Raw genomic sequence first — 27,198 nt, forward strand, 5'->3', positions numbered from 1 at the left:
ACACACACACACACACACACACACACACACACACACACACACACACACACACACACACACACACACACTACCGTAAATATTACACTCATAACACCTATGCTAAATTAACCATCGAACTGTTGTTATTTCTCCGCCACCATTTTCAGCCGTTAATAAATCACGTTCGAGAGAAAATCTATAAGGATTCTATATTATTCCGATAAGATAGAGAGAAGGAAAAATATATATCCTAAAACTGGGCGAGGCAGGTTGCACGGGTAATAAATATCTGGTTAGCTTCTTGCCAGCTTTTACGACATGCCGAGCCAATAACTCCCTTACCTTGGCCCTCACTCTATTAAATTGCATTCAAACAACCCTTGAAATCTTATTATAATTGCTTCACCTTCACCTGCTCCTCCCCCAGCATCGCAAGGTAACTTAAGGCTATCTTTACCCCGCAATAACTCGACGTGGTATTACCGGCATGGCAGCTCACCTCTTCGCGGCAGCATGGCGAATGTTGCCTCAGTGTCGCTGGATGGCGTCTCACGCAGTTTTTGTGACCGAAGCGCCCCGCCAATAATACCAGGTCATGTTTGCCTGGGTGGAGGAGGAGGGAGAGAGGGAGTGGGAGGGAGAGAGAAGACTAGAGGGATGGGGTAAGAGGAGAGGAACGCACGGGGAAGGGGGTCATGTACACGCGCTCCTCTAAAGGTTTTAAGTCAAGTCACACAGTTTCAGGTCCGCCATTATATTGGCCTCATTGCAGGAGTCGCCGGCTGGAAGGAATGCATGTGGAGCCAGACTGTATAATTCCCTTGAGGTAGATAAGGATAATACCCAAAGTACCTGAGTAAACAACAGTGTGTGTGTGTGTGCGTGCGTGTGTGTGTGTGTGTGTGTGTGTGTGTGTGTGTGTGTGTGTGTGTGTGTGTGTGTGTGTGTGTGTGTGTGTGTGTGTGTGAAGGATGTGCTATGCAGACCAAAATAAAATTTAACATTTACTCGTAAGTAAGTTTGCGTCTATTATTATTCTCTCTCTCTCTCTCTCTCTCTCTCTCTCTCTCTCTCTCTCTCTCTCTCTCTCTCTCTCTCTCTCTCTCTCTCCCAAGTGAGGACCTTATCTCAGCTTTTGATTTAACTTAAATGAGAAGTAATAATTAACACAATAGTAACGGGCCTAGAATGAACTGGGTGAGAGATTTATTGAAAACTTCCCCGGTATAATAATGCAGCTGATAATAACACTGATAATAAAACGAGCTCTTAGAAGTCAGATCTCATAGAATCAGAGAATAATAAGCCTTCCCCGTGGCGAGAGTAAACTATTTAAGCGCCATTGTGACATCTCTGATTTCTTCCCAGCTTTTTCCTAATTTCTGGTGTTGGGAAGACAATGGCCACTCACCCACCATCTCCGCAACGATTCCAGTCACCATATTGAGAGGCCTGAGGGAAGGGTTAGCTGCCGCCCACTCAGCCGCGGTTCACTGCCCCCGCCCAACCTGCCCGCCCATCCCCCTCCCTCTCACTCCGCCTTCCCCTTCGTCGCTCACACAACCATTTCTTCCAACACTTCCTCTCTCCCCGCTCGATCCTCTTCCTTATTAACGTACTGAGGTATTTTTATTCTCTCACTCCCTCTTTCCAGGTTAATTCCTTTCGTACAGTTGTTTTACAGGTTGTCCACTTACCTAATCCTTTCCGTTCCTCCTTTACCTCCAGACCCTCCGCGTGCCCCTCCCACTCCCTCCCCCCCAATCCCCACCACTCGATTATCACTCCTCCCACGTGCCTCCCGCTCTCCTCTATTTCATTCGTCTTCCATCCCTTGTTCTCCTGTCCTTTCTTCTCTCCATTGCTTTTACTTTTTCTCTCCTCCACCTCTTCCTTATCATCTTCTGTCTCCTCTTCCTCTTCCTATTTTTTTTTTTCATCGTCGCCTCTTCGTTTCCTGCTTCATCTCTCTCTCTCTCTCTCTCTCTCTCTCTCTCTCTCTCTCTCTCTCTCTCTCTCTCTCTCTCTCTCTCTCTCTCCCGCCGAGCTCCAAGTTATCGATCACCTGGGTTCGCTTCATCGTCTTTCGGGTCTTAATTGCGATGCATATACTTACCTGACCGCCGTGGCTTGCTTCTGAGAGGGACGTGGAAGAATGTCTTGTAGCTCTGGTGGTCCTTCCCGCTGTCTACCTGCAATTCCCTCGTATTATGGGCAGCAGATCTTGTAATTACCCTTATATAATTACGATGTTGCAAGTAATAATGCCCATAAATCTGGCTGATCTCTCCTCGCGGCCGTGGGCAAGGAGTGGCAGCCATAATGGGAAAGGTGGTTTTATTCGGCCGCCAACACGGTGTCCGCCATCCCCAGACAACTTCCAAAAAGGATTTCCTCCTCAACTTCGGAGCCGGGTAAAGACAGGTTACCCTGATGTGTGTCGGGGCTATTTACCGGCACCGCAGCGCCGGCCCAGTGTCCTGACCAGTCTCTGAAGGGGAACGCCACCCTCCTCTCTCCCTCTACCCACATTCACTTTCCTTTAATTCGCCATGTTACTATAATGCATTTTTTCTCTCCTTCCCTTTCTCTCATGCCTATTTTTCTTACATCTATATTTACTTCTTCCTTTATCTTGTACTTGTTATCTCTGCTTCCATCTTTCTTTATCACCTTTCTGGCTATCTCTCCTAGCAATCTTTGAAGGGAGAAGAAAGTTCTTGTGAAGTCCAACTCTCTCGCTTGAGTGCAATGGAGGAGAAAAAATATACATTCAAAGCTGTATGAAACAAAATTTTCTTAACTTTCATTACGATCTAAGTCTTCAATTTCTTCCACGACAAAAGGAATTCATGATATACATTCGCATAAATATATTCTTCATTTTAATGCATTTCTTCATATTTTCTTCCGGCATCAAAGTTCTATGTTTCGCCATAAGTAGAGATCAGGGCTTCAGATCAGCCAAAGCCTTATTTCGAGTGGGGTTGAAATTACACCCCTGAAGCCACCTCTCTTTCGACTTGTCATTACCTCTCCTGGAAGGGCGATCCGTTTCCTCTGTGGCAATACTCGCCATCAAAGGAAATGGCTCTCGAGAGGAACACCTGAGCGACATATGAGTTATAAAGAACACTTCCCGCCCCTTGAGACCGCCCCTTCCTTAGTCCCTCCCTCCTCCGCCCGCCTTACCAAGTCTGCGGCTACAACCTGTCCTTCCTCGGCTTCGTGCGCCATCGAGTTCTGATTACAATTTGGTGTGACTATCCTACATGTATAGTGTACAAAGCCCTTTCCTTAGTGATTACTTTTGCCGCCGTACGAACATCACTCCGTGTTTCATGGCTTAGAAATTAATACCTGGATTGTAAGAGTCATGCAAAAAAGCCCCCCATCACCTCCCCCAGTTATCATTAGGTCGACCACTCTCCACTCCTACCCCTCTGTGGTCGGCCTGGAGACGGAACCAAATGTATTCTGGTCACGAACCACAAAACACCTCGTAAACTGTGATAATCTACTCCGCCGCCACCGATGCAAACTGCTACATCTGAATTAACGTGGAGACCTCCCGGCGTGTGTGTCTCTGTTACCGGCAGGCGACACTCACCTGTCCTGCCTGACTACCTGATCGTTGTTTCTGGCAGTAATGGTTATGTTAGCACGTGTTTTGCCCACCGCTGATACACTGACATAATTTAGTTCCTCTTTGCATTTTTTTTTTTCTGCTTTTAGTACGTCGTATATTTTCTGTTCAGACCAGGGAACATGTGTGGCGTTCAGGTGCTTTTTTTTTCCTCTCTCTCTCTCTCTCTCTCTCTCTCTCTCTCTCTCTCTCTCTCTCTCTCTCTCTCTCTCTCTCTCTCTCTCTACTAACGAAAAAAATTTAGTCATTCTATATGTCTATTAAATTTATATATTTTTTACTACATTTCTAGGTGTTCATTTTATTAGCAGAATTGTTATGCTCCTTTCATAGCATTCCAATTAGTTACGTGCTCCTTGTGGGATCATCCTATGAAATACTATTGAAATATACATCTATACTTCATAGCAGGGTACATCCGTGGGTCTGGAATATAATCATAAAATTTGTATCGAATTCCTGGTAGCACCACCAACACGGTATTAACTTCTTACCGCGAAGATATCGAGTTTATATCATAAGATCTTCCTTTCATAAATAGTGAAAGCATCGAACTTTTATTCCCCCGGTATCGCTACTCTTACCATATTTTTGTGGTTCCTGTAATCCTACCAACAGTGATTTTCAAGATTCCCTTCCTCATACTTCCCACTGCCAGTGTCAAGATTGTGCCACGATAGACTGATAGTATCACATGGCGAGGAGGGGACAGCGGCAGGAAGGGGCAGCAGGTCCCCCTCGCCTCCCTGGTAACAGTGCCCGCTAACCTCTGCCCCTTGATAAATAATTCAGATCGTGTTCCTCCTCTTTTGCCTCTATATACATTAAGGCCTCTAGCACGTATATCTCGAATTTTACTGCCGAGCCGAACAGATTTATACCAGTCTCATTATGGATCAGTGCCAGACGTGTTTTTTCCCCCTTCCCTGTAAGAGTAAAGTGAGGTGAGTGCCCACCTGTCACCACCCACACCACCCTCGTGAATAATGCAAGATGAAGTTCCTAGAAATATTTACCGAGGTTTCTTGGAAGTCTCCATCATAATGTGAGAACTCGAGATTCTCCTCCAAAGTTTAAGTGGCCGGCGGCCACGCTGACCTTCATAACATATTGAAGCGCTGGAAGAAGAGTGTATGTAAATTTATCTCTGGTCACTTCGTAAGCGTGTTTGCTGTACATGCACGTGTGTACGCCAAGAGAATAATTAAGAAAGCGTATTGTTTATGATGCTTATGAATGCAAAAGGCATTGTTATTCTGAGTGGTTCGCCATGAACGCCTGAAGCCCAGAGAACCACAGCAGGACGAGGGCTTGGGTCGTGACCACCAGCTCCAGAGGATTTGCTCCCTCTTACACACACACACACACACACACACACACACACACACACACACACACACACACACACACACACACACACACACACACACACACACACGCACACACACACGCACAAGAAGTCATCGTAGTAATTACCTGGGGAACGATATCCATCGTGTGTCCTCAAAGGGCGGGAGACAGGTAACCCTGGTCCAATCTAGCCATGTGGCTGAGGGACGCAAGGCAAAGTGAGCCGTGGGTTGGCTTTGGGAAGGGAGAGTCGCAGTCCCTTGGTTACAGGGAGCACCAGTGACCGATGACTTATACTGCAGAGGTGGGGTATAAAGTTGACAATTATATATGCAAGGCCGACACGCTATGCTAGAAAGCATAATGACTGGAGCAGAACCTGGAGCAGGATCGGGCCGCCTCTCGGGTGGCCGCGCGGCTCCGTGGCTAGACGGCGTTAGTTATTTCTTCTTTATAGCCATTTTCTTACTTATGGCGGCAGTGATGCACATGTTTATGATCGTAGCCCCATAAAATGGCCACCACTGAGGGGTAATCAAGGGGCTGGCGGCTTTGTGTATCTAGCCAACCCTTGTCTCATACAACTCTACAAAACAAATGTAGGGGATGGTTTCTAAACTTTTATGATTAAATAAATATGTTTTGGCATTCTATGTTTATTAGTTTTGGTGACTACAATGTACATTATTCCACTTGACATAAGAGGCTTAAAAGATGACCCCTCAATGTTCCAAACAGTATTCTTGAAACAATAATCATATCTGTACATGATTCAACCCTTCTGGACAAACTTATTATTATTATCTAAAAAAAGATGAAGAATCCTTGATATGGGCCACTGCAAAACAATACTTGCAACAGTGATAATTGTTATCACAAGAGAGGGAGAAAGAGAGAGAGAGAGAGAGAGAGAGAGAGAGAGAGAGAGAGAGAGAGAGAGAGAGAGAGAGAGAGAGAGACAGAGAGAGAGAGAGAGAGGGAGGGAGAGCGATGTAACACACAATTGTTACAGCACGTAGTGTGAGCGTTCGAAGAAGGGAAGTGGTCCGTTGGTTAGGAGAAAATAATTTCCAGCATTTTCTGTAGAGTTCAGAGCTGCCTTGTTTATGTTAAACGCTTAAGGTCAAGAAGGGCACACCTACAGACACGGAGAAGGCGCACATGGTTGTGCAAACTCATACATTAGATAGGAATATCATACATGTTGTTACCCAGCGTGGGCACTGTGCTGTTAAATGAACCCTTGAGCCTCGGCTAATAAAATTGTATTACATATGAACTGTTAGACAATCATTCTCTTAAGCAGGATTATGCTGCCAAACAGTTTCGCACAACATAGCATCATTTCCTGCTCCCTCTTGTGTGTCTAATATCTGGTTTTGCACCACAATACGCGTCTGAGGAAGGGGTCAGCAAGGCAGTGATAACTTTGTCGCTAGGAAGCTATCATGACGGTCTAACTACGGCAGGTCACCGTACCCTCAGTCTCTCCATGGCAGCTCCGCCCTCAGGGGAGTGACATGGCGCCTGCCTTGTGGCGGAGACTGAACTGATGCGTCTTCATCACATTCTTAGGAAAAATAAGAGAAAAATAACTACGAGGTATTGAATATATTGCGTTTCCTTAAGAGTGATGCAGATGAACAGCAGCTCCCTAGGTTTGCAAGCCATCACAGCGTCCCTGACCCGATAACCCTACAAGCACAGCAGTCCAGGTGGAGGTTGAGACCGAGGGAGGGAGGCGCGGGGGCCGGGGGTCGGGGGTTGGCGAGCTAAGAACGCAGGAGTGGTGTGGTGAAATTTTTATGTGAATTCTGCGGAATGTGAACATACGTGAACGCTTATTCGGGTAATTTTGGAAGGAAAGCCTCCCTTATTTTACCTTAATTTACGAGGGAAATAAACATGCGGGAGGAAGGAACCCTCAGCAAGGGACGAGGCGAACACTTGAGGCTTTCGATCATCGTTAATGAAAGAGCTGTCACTTGCTCCCAATTACTTGCCCACCACAGAGGAAGTCCCACAACGGAAAGATGAAGAAAACACTTTTTTTTTTTTTAAGCTTATGAACCCCCATTGACCCCTTGACCTCTACTAGCCTTTACTCGGCACTTCCCCCTCCCTCCCTCCCTCCCTCCTTCCCTCCCCCCATCTCTCTCTCTCTCTCTCTCTCTCTCTCTCTCTCTCTCTCTCTCTCTCTCTCTCTCTCTCTCTCTCTCTCTCTCTCTCTCTCTCTCTCTCTCTCTCTCTCTCTCTCTCCCCCTCCCTCTATAACTTCCTCCCTCCCTCTCTCCCTTTCTCCTCCCAGCACATCAAAGTTCAAAACTCCCCACCGACCAATTTCTCTCTAGTCGCCTCCCGCCTCCTCGTCTTCCTTGGTCTTCAACTCCCAGCCGACCAACACGGACAGGACATTTAGATTCTATGTACACCTAGTATTTATAACACTGGGATGCGCTTAAATAATAATAATGAAAAATGTGTCCTAGCCTGTTCTGTGATTTTTGTACGCATGTAACAATAATGTTGCTTAATACAATAATAAAGATAAAAACAATGTACACGCATTCTATAACAAAGACAAGTTTCATGTTTCCTTCCACTTGGCCTACTCGCCTTCAGCCAACCATGGATATTACGTGAGCAACGCTATTGCCATTTGTAGTCTCTGCAAGGAAGCCTCTCAATGGCTTCACTACAGGCTCTCAAACTGAAACATCTGAAGACTGTATCCATCGGCAAACAAACAAAAGATATCTGGCTGCCCCCTTCGTTAAATTAGTGAACAGCACCTAAAGAGCATACGGAGAGTGCACGAAAGAAAACAACCGAGGGATGTTAACGAGTCAACAGCTTTACAAAGTCAAGCTGAAAACACCTATAAGTGACGAGACGAGCTTCCCTGAGCTTTACTTACGGGGGGACCGTTTAGCAGGACTGAATAAGGCTCAAAATAGCTTCATTCTGTCACCTTATGAAGACCTCTACTTGCTCCAAGCTGAAGGGGGGGGAGTGTCAGCTACATGTACTATCAAGCGAACAATAGAAAATCTTAGACTTTTTACAGGGAGTATTGTCAGTGCAGTACTTTTTTAATATTTTACATGGTCCTACTAAAACACATTGTGCATTCAGCCGCATGTAAGTACAAATTATTTGGCATAACGTACGATGAATAAAAGGATGAATATTTCCCTTTCTTACATATGCCTAGCTTACGCATAGCCATTGAAAACACACATGGTGATAGGAATAGGGAAAGATAAGGAGAGGAGGGAAAGAGATAGAGAAATTGACCAACGAAAATTCCTACACGTATCAGTTACATAAAAGTTCACAAAGGACATTTATAAAATTACTTACAATTTTAAACATCTATGGATACACTTTTTTTGTAGAACACTGACACCGGGGGTGGATACAGGAGTACACAGCACTTTCTTCCAGGTTACGTGTGCACATTTTTATGTTTATAAAAAAATCAATTTTTGTCCATGTCCTTCGCTTTTATTCTACACATCATTCCAAATGTTTAAAAAAGTTAATTTATATATTTTTGCCTTCACAGTCTGAAAATACGTATCTGAACCAGTGCTTGGTCATCACGAAACGTTTTGTGTTCATGCTTTCCTTAAGTGTTTCAAAGAAGCCTGTGCACACAGAGCGTTTGGCCTTCTGTGTGCACATGTGTTCTCCAGACTTAACGAAGATGAACCACAGTCTTCATGAAGAACTCAGCACTTGGTGACTTGGTGATGGTGAAATATTTGGTGTTCCGAGGAACCCATAGGCCGTACGTGCCTCGAGAGAGCATCAAGTGCCTGCACGTGCAGCTCAGGTTGACGGAGGTGCTGGCAGGATCTTGGAGACCCTGTTCGGCTGCCAGCCAGGTGGTAGCGACCTCGTGCCTTTTTTGTTTCCTGCTTGTGTTGCAGCACCGCACAAGCTCATGGAGTGGTGGTAACATCGTCATGGATGGTGGCGGACACGACTGACTCTCGCTTCAGTGGCTTTACTTCCTCTGACGCAAGAGTCACGCCGCGTGAGGGCAGTGAGCAGCGGGCGGCAAAGGGATGTGTTGTCTAGCTCCCTGAGAAACGCAGACACAAAAACTTCCCTTCCTTGAGAGTATGACTACGTGTTTAACAAAGTAGTTTCCTGAAAAGCTGACATATATGGATACCTTTAACCTCGAGTGTCAGAGTTTGAAGGTTACGTTACCTAACAGGAAAGAAACATTGTCTGCTATTCCCCTATAAGAACTTGCACCCGGGCCCAAAGTGATAACTAACCTCTCTGCCGATTGCTTTATAGCCACTAGGACATCTTGCCATGCTATTTGAACTTCACAAACGTTCGATAGCGTGTCAGTATCTCAAAAGAAACTCTAAATCACGTGTGAATGTCAAGGAGACGAATAGCCACGAGTAGGATAGTTCGTGGTAATTGTTGGTGGTGGTGCGAGGCTCGGGGAACAGGCGACTTGCTCCCTCACCTGCCGATACGCGTGTGTGGGGTCACTGGATTCTCATATCATTGATCTCTCGTGAAAATAACTACTAAATGATACCGTCTGAAGGTGGCTTTGCTGAAGAAAATAATATTGATTTTCGCGATGTTTAATGATGGAGCATTCACTGAAAGGCAACTTTTCCTTGAGAACAATTAGAGGTAATAAATTAATGTAGGAAAGTTACAGGTGAAGCGAAACAGTAAACTCTTCATCAGTGGCAGCGTGCAAAGTATCGGCAGGGAAGCCCGAGATGGAAAGGCAAGACAAGTCTCATGGAAAACTCATTCGCTCCGTCTCACTGCTGCCAAAGTGTTCTCTTCTCCATGTGCATCCAATCTCTAATCAAGCAGACGTGTATCCATTCACATCATGGCCACTGAAGGGCTGGAAGAATAATAATTAAAACGATGAGAAGTAAAATTCTGAGGATTTCCATCAGAATAAACAAAGGAGAAAAACTGCTCCGTTATAGTTGTCTCGAGAAAAAAGTAATATGAAGGAAGATTATACTATCACGTTTCACGCTCCACCGAAGAAAGGTTTACCGCGGCCATTGCTTTGTGTTGTGTTCCCGGTGTGGTGCTGGCGTTGGTGGTGGTGGTGTGCGGCGCCCGGGGCTCTGTATCTCACGAGTTAATTGCGGCCACCATCATGCGGGTTCGCCATGTCTGAGTCACGTGCGTGGGGCGGGGTCTCGCGTAAAGCTAGGGAGTGTAATCCGTCCAGTACTAGCAATGTTTTTGTTGTTTGATATTACTGTATGGATACTGAAAATTTCCTTTACCTCCCAGTGTAATTATGAAACAGAATATATGCTAATTAAGTTTTTATTGTAGTGATGACAGGTGACTGCGTTCACTGATAACCTTTAAGTTTTCAGCTCAAGAGGAAATGTCTTGGTCGGTTCGACACACGACCTTTATGCGTGAGTCAGTGAACCTGCAGCAGGCACACGAGGCGACGCGAGTGATGTATGGCCGAGACCCACGGCAGCCAGCTAGTCTCGCGTGATTGCTTTCTCTTCTCCCCAAGCCACGAGGAGTCGCCTTGTTTACGTGAAACGTCAAGTCTTGTGGCGGCCGATCACTCAGTGTCACACACAGAGTATATTGTTTGCCTTACTACCGTTGCTCTGTAACTACAGATAATGTTAACATTATAACCTTTCCGCTCTATAACAATGCCGAAAAAAAAAAAATACATTCCAAACAAGTCGGACATGTTCCACGGATGAAAAGAAAAGTTTACAAGATTTCTTCGTTGTATGTTGCGAAGACTAAACACTAAAAGAAAATATACATATAAGAATTACCCTTATGTATACGAAATAAAATTAAAATCCGATGAAAAACCTCCAATGAAGCCATGTCCAATGTTACCCTCTTGAGATCCTAACCCATTATCAAGTCACTAAGCCTGCTGAGTCCCCTGACTTTCTGAAGTGTCTTGCTTTTACCATCGAATTTCTCTTTCTTGCCAATACATTTAAGAGTTTTTTTTTTTATTCTGTGTTTGTGTGTTTTCTTGACATCAGAAAGGCAGGGAAGGGCGTGGCCAACAACTTACACACTAAACACCCTGGCCTCATGTTGACACCTGGAGGGGGGGAAGGGAGGAGAACGAGGCATGACCTTACTAGGGCACAGTGAGGCTACGAGAATGCCCGTGACCTCCTTCTGACCTCCAGTAAGGCCTCGCAACGAGTCTCCCTCCGCCTCGTGTCACAGTAATCATGCACACTCCTTGGCCTCGGTAAACAGCTATTATGCATACACACATTATTACTATTAAAATAATTCGGAGGAGAGAGGTGTCAAAGAATGGATCAGTAATTAATCCACTCTTATAATTTCCCTAAACCTAGAAATTGATAGTTTTCAAAATAATATTTATCCACCTTTAAAGCTCTAATTTAGCATATCGGCTATTGCACTAATTCTTCCTCACTCTGTTGTCGCACCTTGAAACTCTCTGCTTCACCTGTGACGTCAGTGCTTTCCAGTCATGCCAATGCAATACCGAACAGGAACAATGTTAGTATAGTGAGCAACACTGAGGAGTGCAGAGAGTTTCATTACAGTTCTCCTTCTTTGTACTTCGCCATGGTCGTTCTGGAGCACATGCACTCAACGAACAAGGCTACATGTACTCCTTCCGGTTACACCCGCCATGGCAGACATCCCTATATCAAATCTCGAGACAAACATAACAATTAATAGAAATAAATATAATTCATTCACAATGTAACAACACTCAGTCACTGCACTACCATCTTCCATATCCGTCAAACAAGTCGAAAAAAAACTACAGCGTTTAACCTTTGCAAGAACTTAAAGCTGGAATCATTGGTTAATATCTAATTTACAAAAAAAGAAAAAAAATACATTCCGATAAAGTAACATTTAGTTAACGTGGAATATTCTAAGAAGGAAACAATAAGAAGGCATATCAGTGTTCTCTCGAAGTCGTGACTCATGTCCTACATTATCTCTTTTAAAACTACTGTATAAGATCACTGCTGTCTCGTCCGCCGTGCGTACAGTAAGACGGGCCGGGTCGATCCATAACATCCACCAGACTCGTACACTCGACAATGCGAATACCCCACTACCCTCGTCAGGTTAGTTTGGGTTTCCTTGGGCAGGTGCTTTAGGGGTGCTGACATGATGCATCCTCAGTATAGATTTTTGACAATACTATCTAGTGGTCAGAGTTGCAGGGGATTCGCCTTTGTCATTCACGCATAAGAGGTCATGGGGGCGGGGGTTATAAAATTTACGGTGGGCGGTGTCTCCGTTGAGCTTTGTTTATTTCGCCACTCGTCTGCAACACCCCTCAAGCCCTGAGCGAGGAAGTGTGTGGTGAGGCCCGGGTGGTGAGTTGGCGCGTGAGGAAGTTTCTCGGGGTCAAGTTCTGGAGGGGAGGAAAAGTCTTTAGGCATGTCTTGCGTCCTTCTGAACACCAGCACCGGGGTGTTGGCCTAGCATCGGGAAACTGTTTCACGAGACCTAAGATGTTTTCTCGTACTTTGCACTAACTGGATATGGTTCTTGTTTTGCGTTTGCTTAGTCGTTGTTGGTTCAAGTGTTGTATGGGCTGGTTAATGATAATGGATTTTCTGCGTTCACTGTTACAGTAGAGGTTGGTGGTGAAGCTTGCCAGCTCCTGGATGTTACAAGTACAGAGACACTTGCTGGTTCATCTCCTGAAGTGCCCGCTGGTAGTGTCCACGCCCCGCACCTCAACACACAGCCTTCTAGGCCGAGCAGCACCTCCTGGCGCCAAATTACCCACACGAGCAAACGCTTGCACATATTTTTCAGTGTAGTAACTTTTCGCCAGGACATTATTTTTGTTTGCAATCTATAATTTGACATTCTTAGCCAATGCAAATTTTCTTTTGGTATCAAATTTTCACCATCACTAAGAATCATAAAGCAGTAAGACTCGTAGGTTGGTCTTAAGCATTGAAGTGATGCTGAAGTAGGGTAAACAAGGTCTCCTCGGAGAGCCCTCCAGAGTGAGGACGTGGCTGAGGGTCGGGGTCGGGGGGCGGAGCTTCTGCTGAAGGTGTGGACGTGAAAGTGGTTGGTTGGGCGTGCATATCATTGGTTCTGGTAGCCGAGAAGTGAGGATATTTGCTTACATATGCAGCAGCAGTATCAGCAGCAGCACGCCCTTGAGGGGAACAAGTACCTTGGCGTTAAGTTGCAGCCTTGGTGTCCCCAGTGCCACCTCCCGCTGACGATGAAGAGGTGCCGTTGGTGGCTGAGGCAGGCTGGCCGTTAGCTGTTGACGGCTGTTGTTCCTTGTTTGCCTTTTTGTCGTCTTGTTGCTGCTTGAGCTTATCCTGCTCTTCTCGTTCCCGTCGCACCTGTTCGTTGATTTCCTTCACCGCTCGGAGCTCCTTCTTCAGCTTCATGCGCCGGTTTTGGAACCAGATTTTCACCTGAAAAAACATCACACATTAGACACAAGTTGCAGTGTTGTACAGAACGCCCTGCCTATGTGGAGTAACATTTTCATATATCATGCATACCAGAAAACTTTCACCAGTGATGGAGATGATAAGTAAAAAATAACAACATTTGTGAATTATGGAACGGGAACATCAGATAGATGAAGAAAGATAACAGGTCAGTTGCATGCCTTTCAGTGTACATTTTGGCATGACACGAGAAGCAGACCAGGAAGTGCTTTAGGGAAGCCAGGCTGTGCAGGTGGAAAGTGGATGATCTAGACAAGCTCAGACGACTATATCATCACCATCCCCACATATGTAGAACAACATAAACGCAACCTCCTTATAAACACATAAAAAAGATTCCCTTACATATATGAATATGGTCGTTAAATGTATACATATATACTTCCTACTAATTTATGGACCTGTTTGTGGTAGCTATGTATATATTAACATGAACATTAGTGGGATTAACATTAGCGATAATTACCACTGGCACTCATTAACCAGCCCAGTGGACGACACAATAACACGCAATGGGTCGTTCGCGGCTAATCACCGCCTTGACGACGCCCAGCACACCTGTCTGCCCGGGGGAGCACCTGAGCGTGTGGTTCCAGGCAGAGAAGGCTAACGTGTGGCAGGCAAGGCAATGAGGAACGTGAACACATGTACATGACGTGCTCTGCTTTCCTCAGCTGGTACTTTACGGCATTTTTTCCTCGTGCTTTAAATACAATGCTTGAGAGAATGGAATGCGAAGTAAAGGGGACTGGGTAACTCCGGAGGATTAAATGTAATGTTGTATCATAATAAAAGAAAGAAAAAAAAACCCTTCCCAATTTCGGTGATTTTACTGTTATTTTTGTGTCTGACGGAACATCAGCTACGTTACTGAAGCTGTTCCATCATACACAGGATGGTTGACGTTGCCGAGTGAGTACAAAGGAAAGCTTGGTCATAAAAGATTCCAAGAGAGAGAGAGAGAGAGAGAGAGAGAGAGAGAGAGAGAGAGAGAGAGAGAGAGAGAGAGAGAGAGAGAGAGAGAGAGAGAGAGTTGCAAAATCAATTGCCTTTTGTGCAAAATTCTGGGATATTGGATCAAAATAATTAAAGAAGAGACAATTCAGCAAATCCGAAGCTCTGATAGCGGGACGAAGAGGGTTCAGGCAGAGCAGGGAACGAATCTGGTGGGAGGGAACAGAGGAAGGCAAACCAGTACGAGACAGCTGAAGTGAAAAAAAAAAATGGAGGGGAGACTCACAACCGTCCTTCATGTTGCCTGGTCAAAAATGAGACCGCCAATTACAAGCCGGTAAGATTTCTACCAAATTATAGGACGTTTTGACATAGCGTCGAGTCCCAGCCCTCGTTAAGGTAATCTGCTGCTGCCTGGACCACACGCTAAACATCAAGCTTATGACAGACAAAACAAACAGCAAGGACACGAGCCAGCTAAGCCTCCACGCTCCAGAAGGAGGGGGCCGTGTTGGTGCGTCACGCTCAAGGAGGATCCAGGCGCCATGGCGTGGGAATGACGTGAGCCGCGGCTCTCTCCACCACTGCTTATTAACACCCCCAACACAATAAAGTGATGGTCAAAGGGTGAGGCAGCAGCAACATGACCTTTATCGACGGGTGGATGGCAAGTCCCCTTCCCCTCCATGTGGCTGAAAACACGTGTTTGTGGCGGGGGCGACGGGGGTTCTTGCATTTCGATTTTAGCATAGAAACTGTGAAATACACTAATCGATCAATCGTTGTTTGCTGATACCTCCCTCAGTTTGATCATTTATAGACAAATAAAAATCAATCAGGTTCACGTATGTAAATAAATAAAATCGAAACTTAGATGCCCCAAAATAAAATTGAATGAACTTGTCCCTTATTGTTGAAATAAGAGGAAGCAAGTGGATCAAAAAGGAAAAGTAATAAGAATATAGAAAAGGGGATAAATTATAAAGGTGAGGGAAAATAAGAGGAGAACAGGTGCGGCAGACGTAAGTTGAGGACTTCACAGGCGCCAACAACCAACCATAACTTGTCTTCTTCAGAGTCGTTTGAAGACTCGTTTGGGTGATGTGGGGGGCAAGGGGACGGCGGGGAATTATTGTGATACTGGCGAAAGCGAAGGGCGAAGTATGGGTTAGAAGGGAAGATTGGTGGTTATAAAACCAGCTTAGTGACTTTTCTCACAAAATAGACGAGGTGAAGTGATAAGGTGGAGTAGATGGAGTGGCCACGTGGGATATAAGTGTTATGAGGCATGCGTGGAAAAGTGGAACTGTAGAGGAGTTTTTCTTAGGGTCCTGTACCTGTCAATTGCGAGTTGGATGAGTTGTGGCGAAAGAGAATGGGATGCATAACTGTCAGGCATTATGCGAATCTTGGTTATTTTCTTATTGTTATTGTTATTGTCGCTGGAACAATCTGCGGCATAACTTGCTGGTGCCACGTTAGCAGAAAGAATTATCTTGGACGATTTAACGACACTGAAGTAAATTGACTCTCAGAAATAACGAGAAAAAGAAACTAATAAGAAAAATAAGCAAACATAAGCTAGGTTTTTCAACAAACTACCAAAAAAAGCAACTACATTTACACAGGACGAAGGGAACATGTTACTGCTAGAAAATTGTCGACACAACAACAAATCAGGTAATCTGTCTCTCGCGGTCAAAGGAATGTAACTTGTTTTAAACACAAACGACTGAAAAATATAACAATAATTATAGGTCAAGTTGCAATTCACAGGAGTCTGTAAAATTATCACCTGCTGTAAAAAAGAGGATATACGGCCATTTTGTTTCTGTCCAATTATTCATCAGTCCGGAATACACAAGAGACTGAGTCTTTATTTTCTCTTTTCTCGAGGGAAGGGGCGGAAAGGTTTTGATGCTGGAGGACAAATGGCCAATCACAGGCCAGCGCCGTGGACACAATGCTACACCGTCCTCATCCGAATCCCTTATACATTCATGTCTTGACTTAACGGGCAACAAGCGACACTGTGCTAAGAATTAAAACCCATAATAGGTCATAATTTTGTACAATTACGGTTTATATGCATCCCTAGGTGACTGGCTCTGACGGCGGGCCCCTCTGTCTCTCTAATGGTGGTACTGTGTGTCAGTCTGCCTCCTGGCGTGGACCTCACAATTATACATGGCCTCTACTGCCTAAGGGAGAGGGAGGGACCATCACCCTTTTCCACTCCTTCTCTGAGAACACGGTTAATGCTATATCTATTACTATGCAAAACATTACCGGGGTCCTTAGCTGCCGCGGACTCTTGTTAGGCGTCTAAGGGTTTCTTGTGTCCGTTGAGTTATTACTGTGGGTACGTCCCTCCCTCCCGCCCTTGTTTACCTCAGCCTGAGGTGAGGCGCAGGGGAGGTAGAAGGCAGCCTTCCCTTTCGCCCTTCGCCCCTCCCCAGCCAAACCAGGTACCGCCCAGGCAGTGCTAATGGGGGAGGTATTTACGTGAGGTAAGGCTTCAGGTGGTATACGAATGTTAGGCGCGGGTTTGTTTTGTTAATGTGTGTGTGTGTGTGTGTGTGTGTGTGTGTGTGTGTGTGTGTGTGTGTGTGTGTGTGTGTGTGTGTCTGTCAGTGAGTGTGTTGGGGGGGGTGAGTGGATGGGCCTGTATGAGTATTTCTCTCTGTCAGAGTCTGTCTGTCTCTTTTTGTCTACACTCTACATATCTGACTGTCTGTTTGACTAATTGTTTGCCTATGTAATATATATATATATATATATATATATATATATATATATATATATATATATATATATTATACTTTCAAACAAATAGTCAAGCAGAGAGTCAGATATGTAGAGTGTAGGCAAAAAGAGACAGACGGACTCTGACAGAGAAATACACACACACACACACACACACACACACACACATATATATATATATATATATATATATATATATATATATATATATATATATATATATATATATATATATATATATATATATATATATATATATATATATATATATATATATATATCCACACATGAAGGCACACACATGCACACAAGTGAAAATCGTGTGTACATTAGTAAAGAATGTGTTTACTCTGCAATTATGTGGTTTTGCAGAATTCATTTTTTTTTTCTCTCTCTCTCTCTCTTTAGGTTAGCGAAAGTTTTCCAAAACTCTTCCATGGAACTTCGTTGGATTTCGTTTTCCTATCGAGTCGTGAGAATAGACATCATAAACTGGTAGAAATATGAAAACTATAAACGCTTCTGAACACAAATCAAACAGTATACCTGCCATAGCATGAAACTCATTACAAAATCCCGCAGCGTCAGGAGGCAACCTTTATGAAAGTTTATCTTCCCGTTTTTCCACTTTCTGTACTACATTTCCTGAAACTCGTAGCATCACCTGCCAACCATCTACACATTGTTCTCTCGCACCCTCACCACAAAGTACGAAGTAGCATTAATTGTTTGTCTGCGCACACACACGCACACACACACAGAAGACGGCTGGCCATTACCAGATCGCCACGTACATTTCGTAATTACCAAAACAGCTGATTCGATAGCAGTAGCAGCGCGTCCAGCTAGCATTAACTCCACTAATGAAGCAACTTGGGCAATAAAGCAGCCTGGGATTATGGTTCGCAGTGGCCTGGGTGACCGTGGCTCAGACTCCGTGGTACACTGGCAGCCTGTCCCTTTTAATATTTGTCAAACTAATGATCCTCTTTACTTTATATCTTGTTGTGTCATTTGATACCAGATTTTAGATCTCTCTTTCTGAATAGCCATCGTTTATCATCAAAATAGGTGTGAATGTTTCTTATATCTCTCAGAAAGTGTTAATGACTCTTAATCTGTTATTAGTAATAACTGATATGATTACCATGATTTGTATACCTTCATATCTACTTTTCGTTTAAGTGATATTTTTCATGTTTGATGTTTCAGATCTATAACATACTGTAGATGACAACTCAGACATATTACATCAATGTTATGAAGGGGAGGCGTATCAGACATCTTATATTGATATAAGGTAGTGTGCAGTAGCCCGGCGGTGGGTGGAAATGGGGATTCGATAAGGAAAATGTAGGAATAGAATGCGTCTCTCCCTAAAACAAAGGCTGAGTCCCGAACAGGTGAGAGCAGCAAGTGGGAGCAGGACCACCACCACCACACACCTTTCTCTCCCCCGCACGCCACAGCCTTCTTAATCGGGTCTCCATCCTGCCTAAAAGAAACCAATACCCGATATAGACTGTGTGTCACGGAGGATCGGTAATGGCGCACCTCTACTTCACAAACCCAATAAATCATCCTTAGAATCACACACACGCCCCAGCCAGAGGGAGGATGTGGTCAGATATTGGTGTTTTAACTTTGGGGGGGCTCTTGTTTTGTGTTGGTCTTTATGCGAATGTCTGTCCGTGGGTCGTTAGCGGTTGATAAGTCATATCTCATGGCTCCCTTCCTCTCCCCTCCCAGGCCTCTGCGAACCCCTGGGCGTATATGCAGTGTTGCAATATCGGGGGAGGAATGTTGGTTCACCATCGTCCGCAACTCTTGGATGGTGGAATTTCAAATAGTTTCGTCGTTTCCGTTCGAATTTGCGTATTCTGAAGAGCCAAGAGCAAGACTTACTCTCTGCCTGTCTTACGTTCTGTACTGTGCTTTATTACTCGTGTCAGGTTCGTGCATCTCTCGTGTGGATGTTGTTTTGCTGTGTGTACTTTTTTTTTCTTTCTTTTTTTAAGCTGGATTAAAACATCACGGAAAGAGAACAACCTGCAACAATGGGGTGAGTAGTGATGAATGGGAGCGTGTCTCGTCAGTCAGCCTTCGATCGCCGCCCCTCCCGACTCACCCTACCGGAAATTATCGGACAATTGAAGTACAATTTCACGGTGTTGGGTGACTACACTCCGCCTCCCTTCGCTTATCCGATCCGTACAGGTCCAGCGTGGAGCTAAGCCGGATAAGGATTCAGTTTAGCGGGGCTTCCCAAAGTCTTGCGTCTGGCAGCACGGGCGCCATAATTAACCACGTTTCATAAATATGATTTATATCACCTATTGTTTACTACCGGCTCTACGACCCAGTGGAAGCGGCTTTCCGATATTCTGGGTAAAAATAAGTCACTTGAGGGTTATGGTCCGTCTAACGAGTCGCCTCCCCAGCTCGGTGGTTGCATGGAGCGTTCAACATGCAGCAGCGACAGGAGTGGCCAGGCGGGGTTCCGCTGGAACCTTCGAAATCCACCGTGACCCGCTCGAGTCGTGCCTTGTATTCTAGCGGGCGGGAGTGGGCGGGGGTGTGCCTGAGTCTCGTGTTGGGGAGTCAGGCGCGGGATGGGCTCGGGGGAGGGACGACCAGGAGCTCCATTATATTCTACGTAACAAAAACAAATGGCTGCCGTAAGTCTGTGTAGGAGACAGCAGTTGTGTTTTCTCGCCAGTTTCTGCTTTTCAGCGGCATTTCAGTTTAATTAGTCCATAAATATAGATATATATTGAGGATAAATGGTATTGCAAGAAATATATGCTATTTCTAGAAACACCTACATTGTATATAAATGATGGCAGATATGAGATGCAGGAAACTATAACTTCGCTAATACAATGTAATACTTCACAGTTAATATTACATACAGATACGTGGCAGCCTAATTCACGATATGTAAACTGTTTGCTCAACCCAAAACTGAAAACGAACACTAACCTGAGAGAGCAGACGCCTGCACGTGACTACGATACGGCGCTGAGAACTCCCCGGAGTCACATCAGGAAGGGTAATATCCCAAGTTCTGACGCCACAAACGCCCATTAAAGGGAGTAACTATGAGTGGCATCCCTCATCTCCCTGTCCCCTTCACTGTCACTCGCGCCTCTCTCTCTCTCTCTCTCTCTCTCTCTCTCTCTCTCTCTCTCTCTCTCTCTCTCTCTCTCTGCGTGAAATATTCCATAGAATCTACATATTTCCGCATAATAAATCTGATATAATGAAGATTAGTCATTAGTATAAAGATTTCAATGTGTCACAACGTAGTATGATCTTATCAAAATATTCGTACAATAAACGTCACCGGAAACTCTCTTTTAGGAACGCGTCTCATTGATATGTTTAAGAATGCACGGGATGGAGGAGGAAGCTGCGATAAATAGTTAATCCTTGACATAAATACCTCCAATTAGTTATCCAAAGGCCATAAACTACAATTACTTATCTTTATCGATGTGTCTCTTGGGTTCAAACCTAATCTATCTTAACTTGTAATTTATTTCATAACATAAACGAAGAGATTCTTTCTGGTTGCCAGGTGTATGCTGCGGTTTTCTCTCAGTGTGGCTTAATACCGAGGTGTCAAGGAGGACAGGTGTGAGGACAGTGAGGGTAGAGGTGCGGCCAGGTGTTTGATGTCATACATATTTTTTCGCCTATTTTTGTTGATAAGTCATAGATAAGATGAGTTTATTACTGCATAGTTACTACATATTTATAAAGTACATATAATATTAGATAGAAGTAAGTTGCACCTTAATGATTTTTTTTTCTTTTCAATATCTGAATGTTGTATCTTGTCTGATACATATGAATATAGTACCCTTTAATGTACTTCATCTGTTTTACGCATATCAAATATACTGCAGAATTACGTAGTTGTATCCCTTGCACTCATAAACATCGGGAATGAACGTGATTAATACCAGAATCAGTCGTTCAAAAGTGCAGTTAAAACATTCCTATAAACAAAAATAATGCGTTTTGTTGGATTTCGAGTTATCATAGAGGGACATTTCTCTTTTATGACGGTCCGCAAAACAATTCACAGTTGATACGTGCCGAGCCATAAAGACAGCAAGTTGCGGCACCTCCTCCCAGGCGGCAGCGCGATCGATGGAGACGAGGAACATGGTCACAAGCTCCGTCTTCCTACATAACTCCAATTTACATCCTTAGATTTTTACGTCTTTCCTCCGCGCCGCGTCCCCAGCCGCCCCCAGAGGCAATGTCCCGATATTAGCCCGTCCAGTTAGTGCCGTGGATTACCAGAGCGACTATCTCTCGCTGCCTTCCTCCTCTGTTTAGCTAAATGAAATAACTTGGAAAGGGTGTTCTGAGGGAGAGAGAGAGAGAGAGAGAGAGAGAGAGAGAGAGAGAGAGAGAGAGAGAGAGAGAGAGAGAGAGAGAGAGTTGGTATCGTCCAGGTTATGCAGGGTGTAAAGAAGAAAGATAGTCTTGGCCAGTGGTTTAGATTAGAGTTTCTCGGTAACAGGTTAGATCGCTTAAGTATATATTGTTTTTATCACATGAATATTTTCCTTCTCTCAGAGATAGTGGTGGCGACACTGCATAGCCATAAGATTGAGTTATGTAAAAGTTATGTATATGACTGCTTTAGAATGAAGATTTTAAATAATGCTAGTCATCCTCTACTTATTTAGCTATTTGGAGATTTTTTTTAGGTCTTCTTAATCACACTTTTCTTCCTCCATTTTACATATTTTCCTCCTAGTCGTCACGAATGTCTATTTCGTTCTCTCGCCTTTTCATTCTTATCTTTATCCTCTGTTATTTGTTCCTCGGGCAATGGGGCCTCTGATGATTTCGACTTTTACTTAGTCATCTTTCATAATAGTAGTTTTTTGCCAGCTTATATCTTCGTCTTTCATAATATCTTTGTTCTTTTATTCATTTTCCTCGTTTCCCTTTTATTTTCCTTCTTCGTTCATTCAAATACTCATCTTTCTTACTCAGATTTTTCTTCTCTTTCACCACCTCCTACGTAAAGTTCTCCATTTTTCCTCCTCCTTCACTCTCTCCTTCATATCTTGTGCGCTCCTCTCCACCATATGACCTGCAATCTTATATCCGACGTAAGTTCTCACGCACAAAATTCACAGGATTTTCATCTGTATACAGACCGGTAGATTTCTCTCATGGCGTTATATGTAAGAAAAAACATCATCCTGTAGGCGATCATAGAACATTTTCAGCAGATAGAGTCGATGCCTGGTAAGGATATACAGACTCCCAAACACACCGCCCTCTGATCCACGACTTCCTAATTTTGGTTCATGCACTAAGATTTTCTGGCTAGTCCAAAGGTACGGCCTAGCGGGATCAAGCTAACTAACTTGTAAGACATGTTAATCCATCTGTGGGGGGAACTTGTTTTGGGAGTGAGACGGGAGGTTGGCTCCAGGCCTTCTTCTCCTTCCTATTCTATGTGTCTGTCTTTCTCTCCTCACCTCCCTCTATAGTTACCTATCTCCTCCACCACCACCTTCCTAGTCTCCTCCTCGTCAACATTCTCCTTTCTCATTCTTCATCTCTCTCTCTCTCTCTCTCTCTCTCTCTCTCTCTCTCTCTCTCTCTCTCTCTCTCTCTCTCTCTCTCTCTCTCTCTCTCTCTCTCTCTCTACGCATAGACACACACACACACACACACACAAATATATATATATATATATATATATATATATATATATATATATATATATATATATATATATATATATATATATATATATATATATATGTATATATTTTGCGTATATTATATTCCCATTTTTCTCCTTCCCTCTTTCTTCCTGTCCCTCTCTCTGGATGCGAGGTTTCCCGCTGTAGCGTAATTAGGGTGTGGGTTAATTAGCTTATGAAATAAGTTCCTCCCTGCCGTAGGATGGTAAGGGATTATGCCTCCTCTTGTTTCGCCTCGTATGCGTGGGAGAGTGGAGGATAAGATTTTCCTACATAACAATAAAATGTATGCAGAGGAGCTGAAGACATGTAATAAATACATATTAGTGCAAAGTAACGCAAAAGACCAAACACCGAACATAACAAGAAAATTACACACACAAAAAAAAAATAATAATAATAAATAAATAAAATTATAAAATTACAATGAAAGTGATAGAATATGTCCAAAGTGACATTGTTATGGCAGTGAGAGAGAGAGAGAGAGAGAGAGAGAGAGAGAGAGAGAGAGAGAGAGAGAGAGAGAGAGAGAGAGAGAGAGAGAGAGAGAGTGGGGGGAGATATAAGGAGGATCATGGGGGAGAGGGAGAGAAAGGAATGTCCGTAATAGAGTTGTGCGCAGGTGAATCGGGCTTGGTGAGTCAGGTGAGTGAGGCTCGCCAGCTAATGAGTGGGCAGGTGGGTGTGGGTTGTGGAATGAGTAATTGTAAATAGATTGTAGAAGGGGTAGTAGTGCTATAGCTTAGGATGATGCTGCAGGGGAGTGGAGGCGGGGGTAGCGAGGCTGGTATGGGGCTGGGAAAGGTTCAGTGAAGTTGTTATAACGCTGAGAGAGTTATGATAGTTGTGTTAGCCATCCTGTGGTGTAGACTATCGATAGAAAGGGAATGACTTGCTGAAATCTACCACGATATTGTCTTACTCCACTTTCTAATGTACATATAATGCTTTAGTAAATATAGTATATATTATTTTAATAAATCTTCAGTTATTTTTTTTTCTTTCTTCAACCTAACCTAATATTTAAAAAAAAATATTTTATTTCATTGTCCTGATCTACCAGTGTGTGGTGCAGCGTCGTATTTCCCATGAGTCGAGATGTCTGGAAAAGTTACCCAGTACGTCAGTCATTGCCCCGGCTCGAAAATACAAGAAAACAGCTTTATTTTCTTTTCGAGAAACTGATGCCTGGAAAAAAAAAAAAAATTCTTCGGGTGTTCAGGCTGAGCAGCTTGTGCAGTGATCCCTAAACGTGGCTACTATCATGGTGAATAGCATCTTTTTAGACGTAAAAAATCTTGAAATATAGGAGTTGAAATAATGACAAATATCAGAATACCTCAAAAGGAGATGCAGACACCGCCGTTTTTGAGGATCTGCGCCTGACTGGCACACGGCGACAAAAATTGTTTCGTAGATCTGAGTTTTTTTTTTCTTTTCTGCTCCTGACATAAGTTTGTCAGGGCCATGACAGTAAGTCATCGTCAGAGGGAAGCCGATGATGTGCAGTCCATCTCCTGAAGCACCGTACTTAACGTGACAGACGATAATGAAGTCCTTCAGAAGTATTTCGCATCTCGAGTTGAGCGATAGAGACAGAAAATGAAAGGCCATCTGTCCAGCACAATTCAAGGAGTAAAGGATGACATTATCTGTAAATAGGCTACCTAAAATGGACTTAAAATATGGGGCTATGGCTCCGCAAGACATTACTTTTGTTCAGCTTCAAGATCATTCTTCTCGAGCTAGTCCTTAGTCATGAGTTATGGTTTATTTAAGATCCCAGCTGCACATTTTCTTTATTTGGTGGGAAAGAGTAACTTATTTTACCACATTTGCACGTAATTCAGAGCACAGCTCCTTATCGTTTAAGCTTCCACGATTTATGGTTGCATCAAATAAGCTACAAACAAGAAAAATTCTGTTAATCTTACACCATCGCTAGTGAGTTATTAATAATCATCTCACACTCTTATATATATATATATATATATATATATATATATATATATATATATATATATATATATATATATATATATATATATATATATATATATATATAATATGTGTTTGTGTGTGTGTGTGATTGTGATTGTACCTTTAATTCTGGAAAGTTAATAAAGTTATATTCACCAGACTGAGACCAACTAGGAAACGCCACAAGCAGTGAGAGAGAAATGACAGAGGCGAAACTAGTCATTAATGTTTTGCGGTGTGTCATAATATATAAATTTTCCTCTCCTTGCACTTTTTTTTTTCATGTGATTCACTCTGTAATATATTGCCTCTGTTTAATATATCAAATACATTAATGACTAGACAAAATTACTGACAAAGTCGTAGTTTTGTGTCATTTAATTTACTTGTGAGCAAAGTAGCGGTTCATGTGTTGTACGAGGACACATTAAGATGAACAACGGCAATACTTTCTCCGCCATAAATTTTACAGCGACACCACATTAATGCAGGACATATCCATTCTAAGATAAAAACGTCATATTTTATCTTTGCCTTATCTGCCTCCCATTAGTTAACGTCTACACTTGCAACTCACAAAAACACTTCAGGTACTTGCATTAACGGATCCCAACTCACATCACAAATGAAATTAATAAATGAAAATAAAAGGTTACGTGGAGACAAAACCGGCCTCCTTTCCTCCGTCTCACTTTCACTGTTCACACACGGGGGCAGCACCTCTCGCTAACACATACACACACCCAACACGCAAAAGTACACCCACCCGTATACACCTACACACGCACAGGCGGACACAAAGAAGACAACTTGCAACAACAGCGCGTAGTTTCACTTGACAAATTGATCTTTTAAACTCCGAGACCGTGATGTTGCACTTGTGAGGAAGATGAGCAAGAGAACACCATCCATGTTACTGAAGTTGTGTGGATACTCATCATGTCTTACCTCACGACCGTGGCAGAGGAGAACTTTCCAGCTACAAAATCATTACTATACGCCAAGGAAAAATTAAATAACGTAACGCGAGAGAATTTTGACGATAAAATGTTTTCTTCTCGATGATACACTGTGTTGGTGAGGCCAGCTTGTCGAAAGGTGGTGGTGGAGGTGTTGTGAAAGCGAGGTGGGGAAGGTGTGGCAGCCCGCGGTGAGGAAGGGAGCGGGAGGGACGGACACGCCGCCTCACCTCCCTTCCACACAACCGCACCCTCACCATCTACACCTATTCCTTTATCATGATGTGTGGGAAATGTAATCTTGTTAACGAAGTCAGTTAATGGTGCATTTTTGCTTGGATCTCGCAAACCGTTACTTCTGTTGTAAAGTATTGGCGTATTGTATTTACTCGACTGTATTTGTTGATGGAGTTTGCTTCATGGTTTATTCTGAAGATGTATGCAGAACAATATCTTAATACAGCAGTAGCTAATATAAAGCTTACAGTGTGCACAGAAAGGTTGGCTCGGTAAAGCATGATTTGAGTTTTTTTTCTTTTTTCTTTCTTTTTTCATCCATGGATACCTTAATATTTTCTTGGCTCTGACTCGCAGAACAACTTTTTGAGGCATCACCTGAGGGCATGCAGAAAAAAAAAACATTAACTGGCTGTGTAGCTAATAAATCAAAGAAGAAAAAAAGTGTTGTAAAAAACCCGTGGTCTCTTTGTTCTTATAATAGCAAAGATAGACTTCACACACTTTTTTGTCAGACTTAGACGTTTTCTCCTATCCGATCCCCACATCCCCTGAAAAAAATATCGTGAAATAAACCAGAACATTATTCTTTTTAGTGCCCTCTTTGTAATTTCGCTATGAAATATTTATTTTTTTTTTTTGCACTTTGATGTCGCGGCTTGCTGAAGTTACCCAATAGTAAACGTTGCAGCTTCTCTCCCTCAGCCAATCTCCATCACGGCGGTTAGCTCTCCTCCCAACACCTGCCCTCAACACCTGCCTGTAATACCTGTCCTGGCAGGGCCACGTGGACCCTCACCTGGAGAGTCTCTTTCCTGTCTGTCCCTGAAACTTGGAAACTCCAAACCGGCGACTGATTCTGAAGAAGTAACGTGACTAGTGGAACATCTTATTGCGGTTCTCTTTCTTTCTATCATTGTTTTTATAAAATGACCTTATATACAATTATCAGTGACGATTACAGCAGCACCTAACAAAGCACCAACTGATGTCATAATAACTGTCTATAATCAACTTCTGCCTGAATTTAATAAGAATTTCGCTACAGCTTACACTAAGCTAAAATAGTTTTGGTGTTTCTG

General features: G+C 43.5%; 1 protein-coding gene across 5 annotated transcripts in view; it reads right to left on the bottom strand.

The window, feature by feature from the left end:
* Positions 1–10,739: 10,739 nt before the first annotated feature.
* LOC135107895 (homeobox protein abdominal-A homolog) overlaps positions 10,740–27,198 on the bottom strand; it is a 149,305-nt gene continuing 132,846 nt past the window's right edge. For all 5 annotated transcript variants that reach the window (XM_064018264.1, XM_064018266.1, XM_064018265.1 and 2 more), the window contains one exon: positions 10,740–13,437. In XM_064018264.1, the coding sequence (XP_063874334.1) occupies positions 13,192–13,437 (246 nt within the window). In that variant the 3' untranslated portion in view covers positions 10,740–13,191. The remainder of the gene's footprint in view (positions 13,438–27,198) is intronic.

Source organism: Scylla paramamosain, chromosome 16 (genome assembly GCF_035594125.1).
Source record: "Scylla paramamosain isolate STU-SP2022 chromosome 16, ASM3559412v1, whole genome shotgun sequence".
NCBI classification, from domain to species: Eukaryota; Metazoa; Arthropoda; class Malacostraca; order Decapoda; family Portunidae; genus Scylla; species Scylla paramamosain.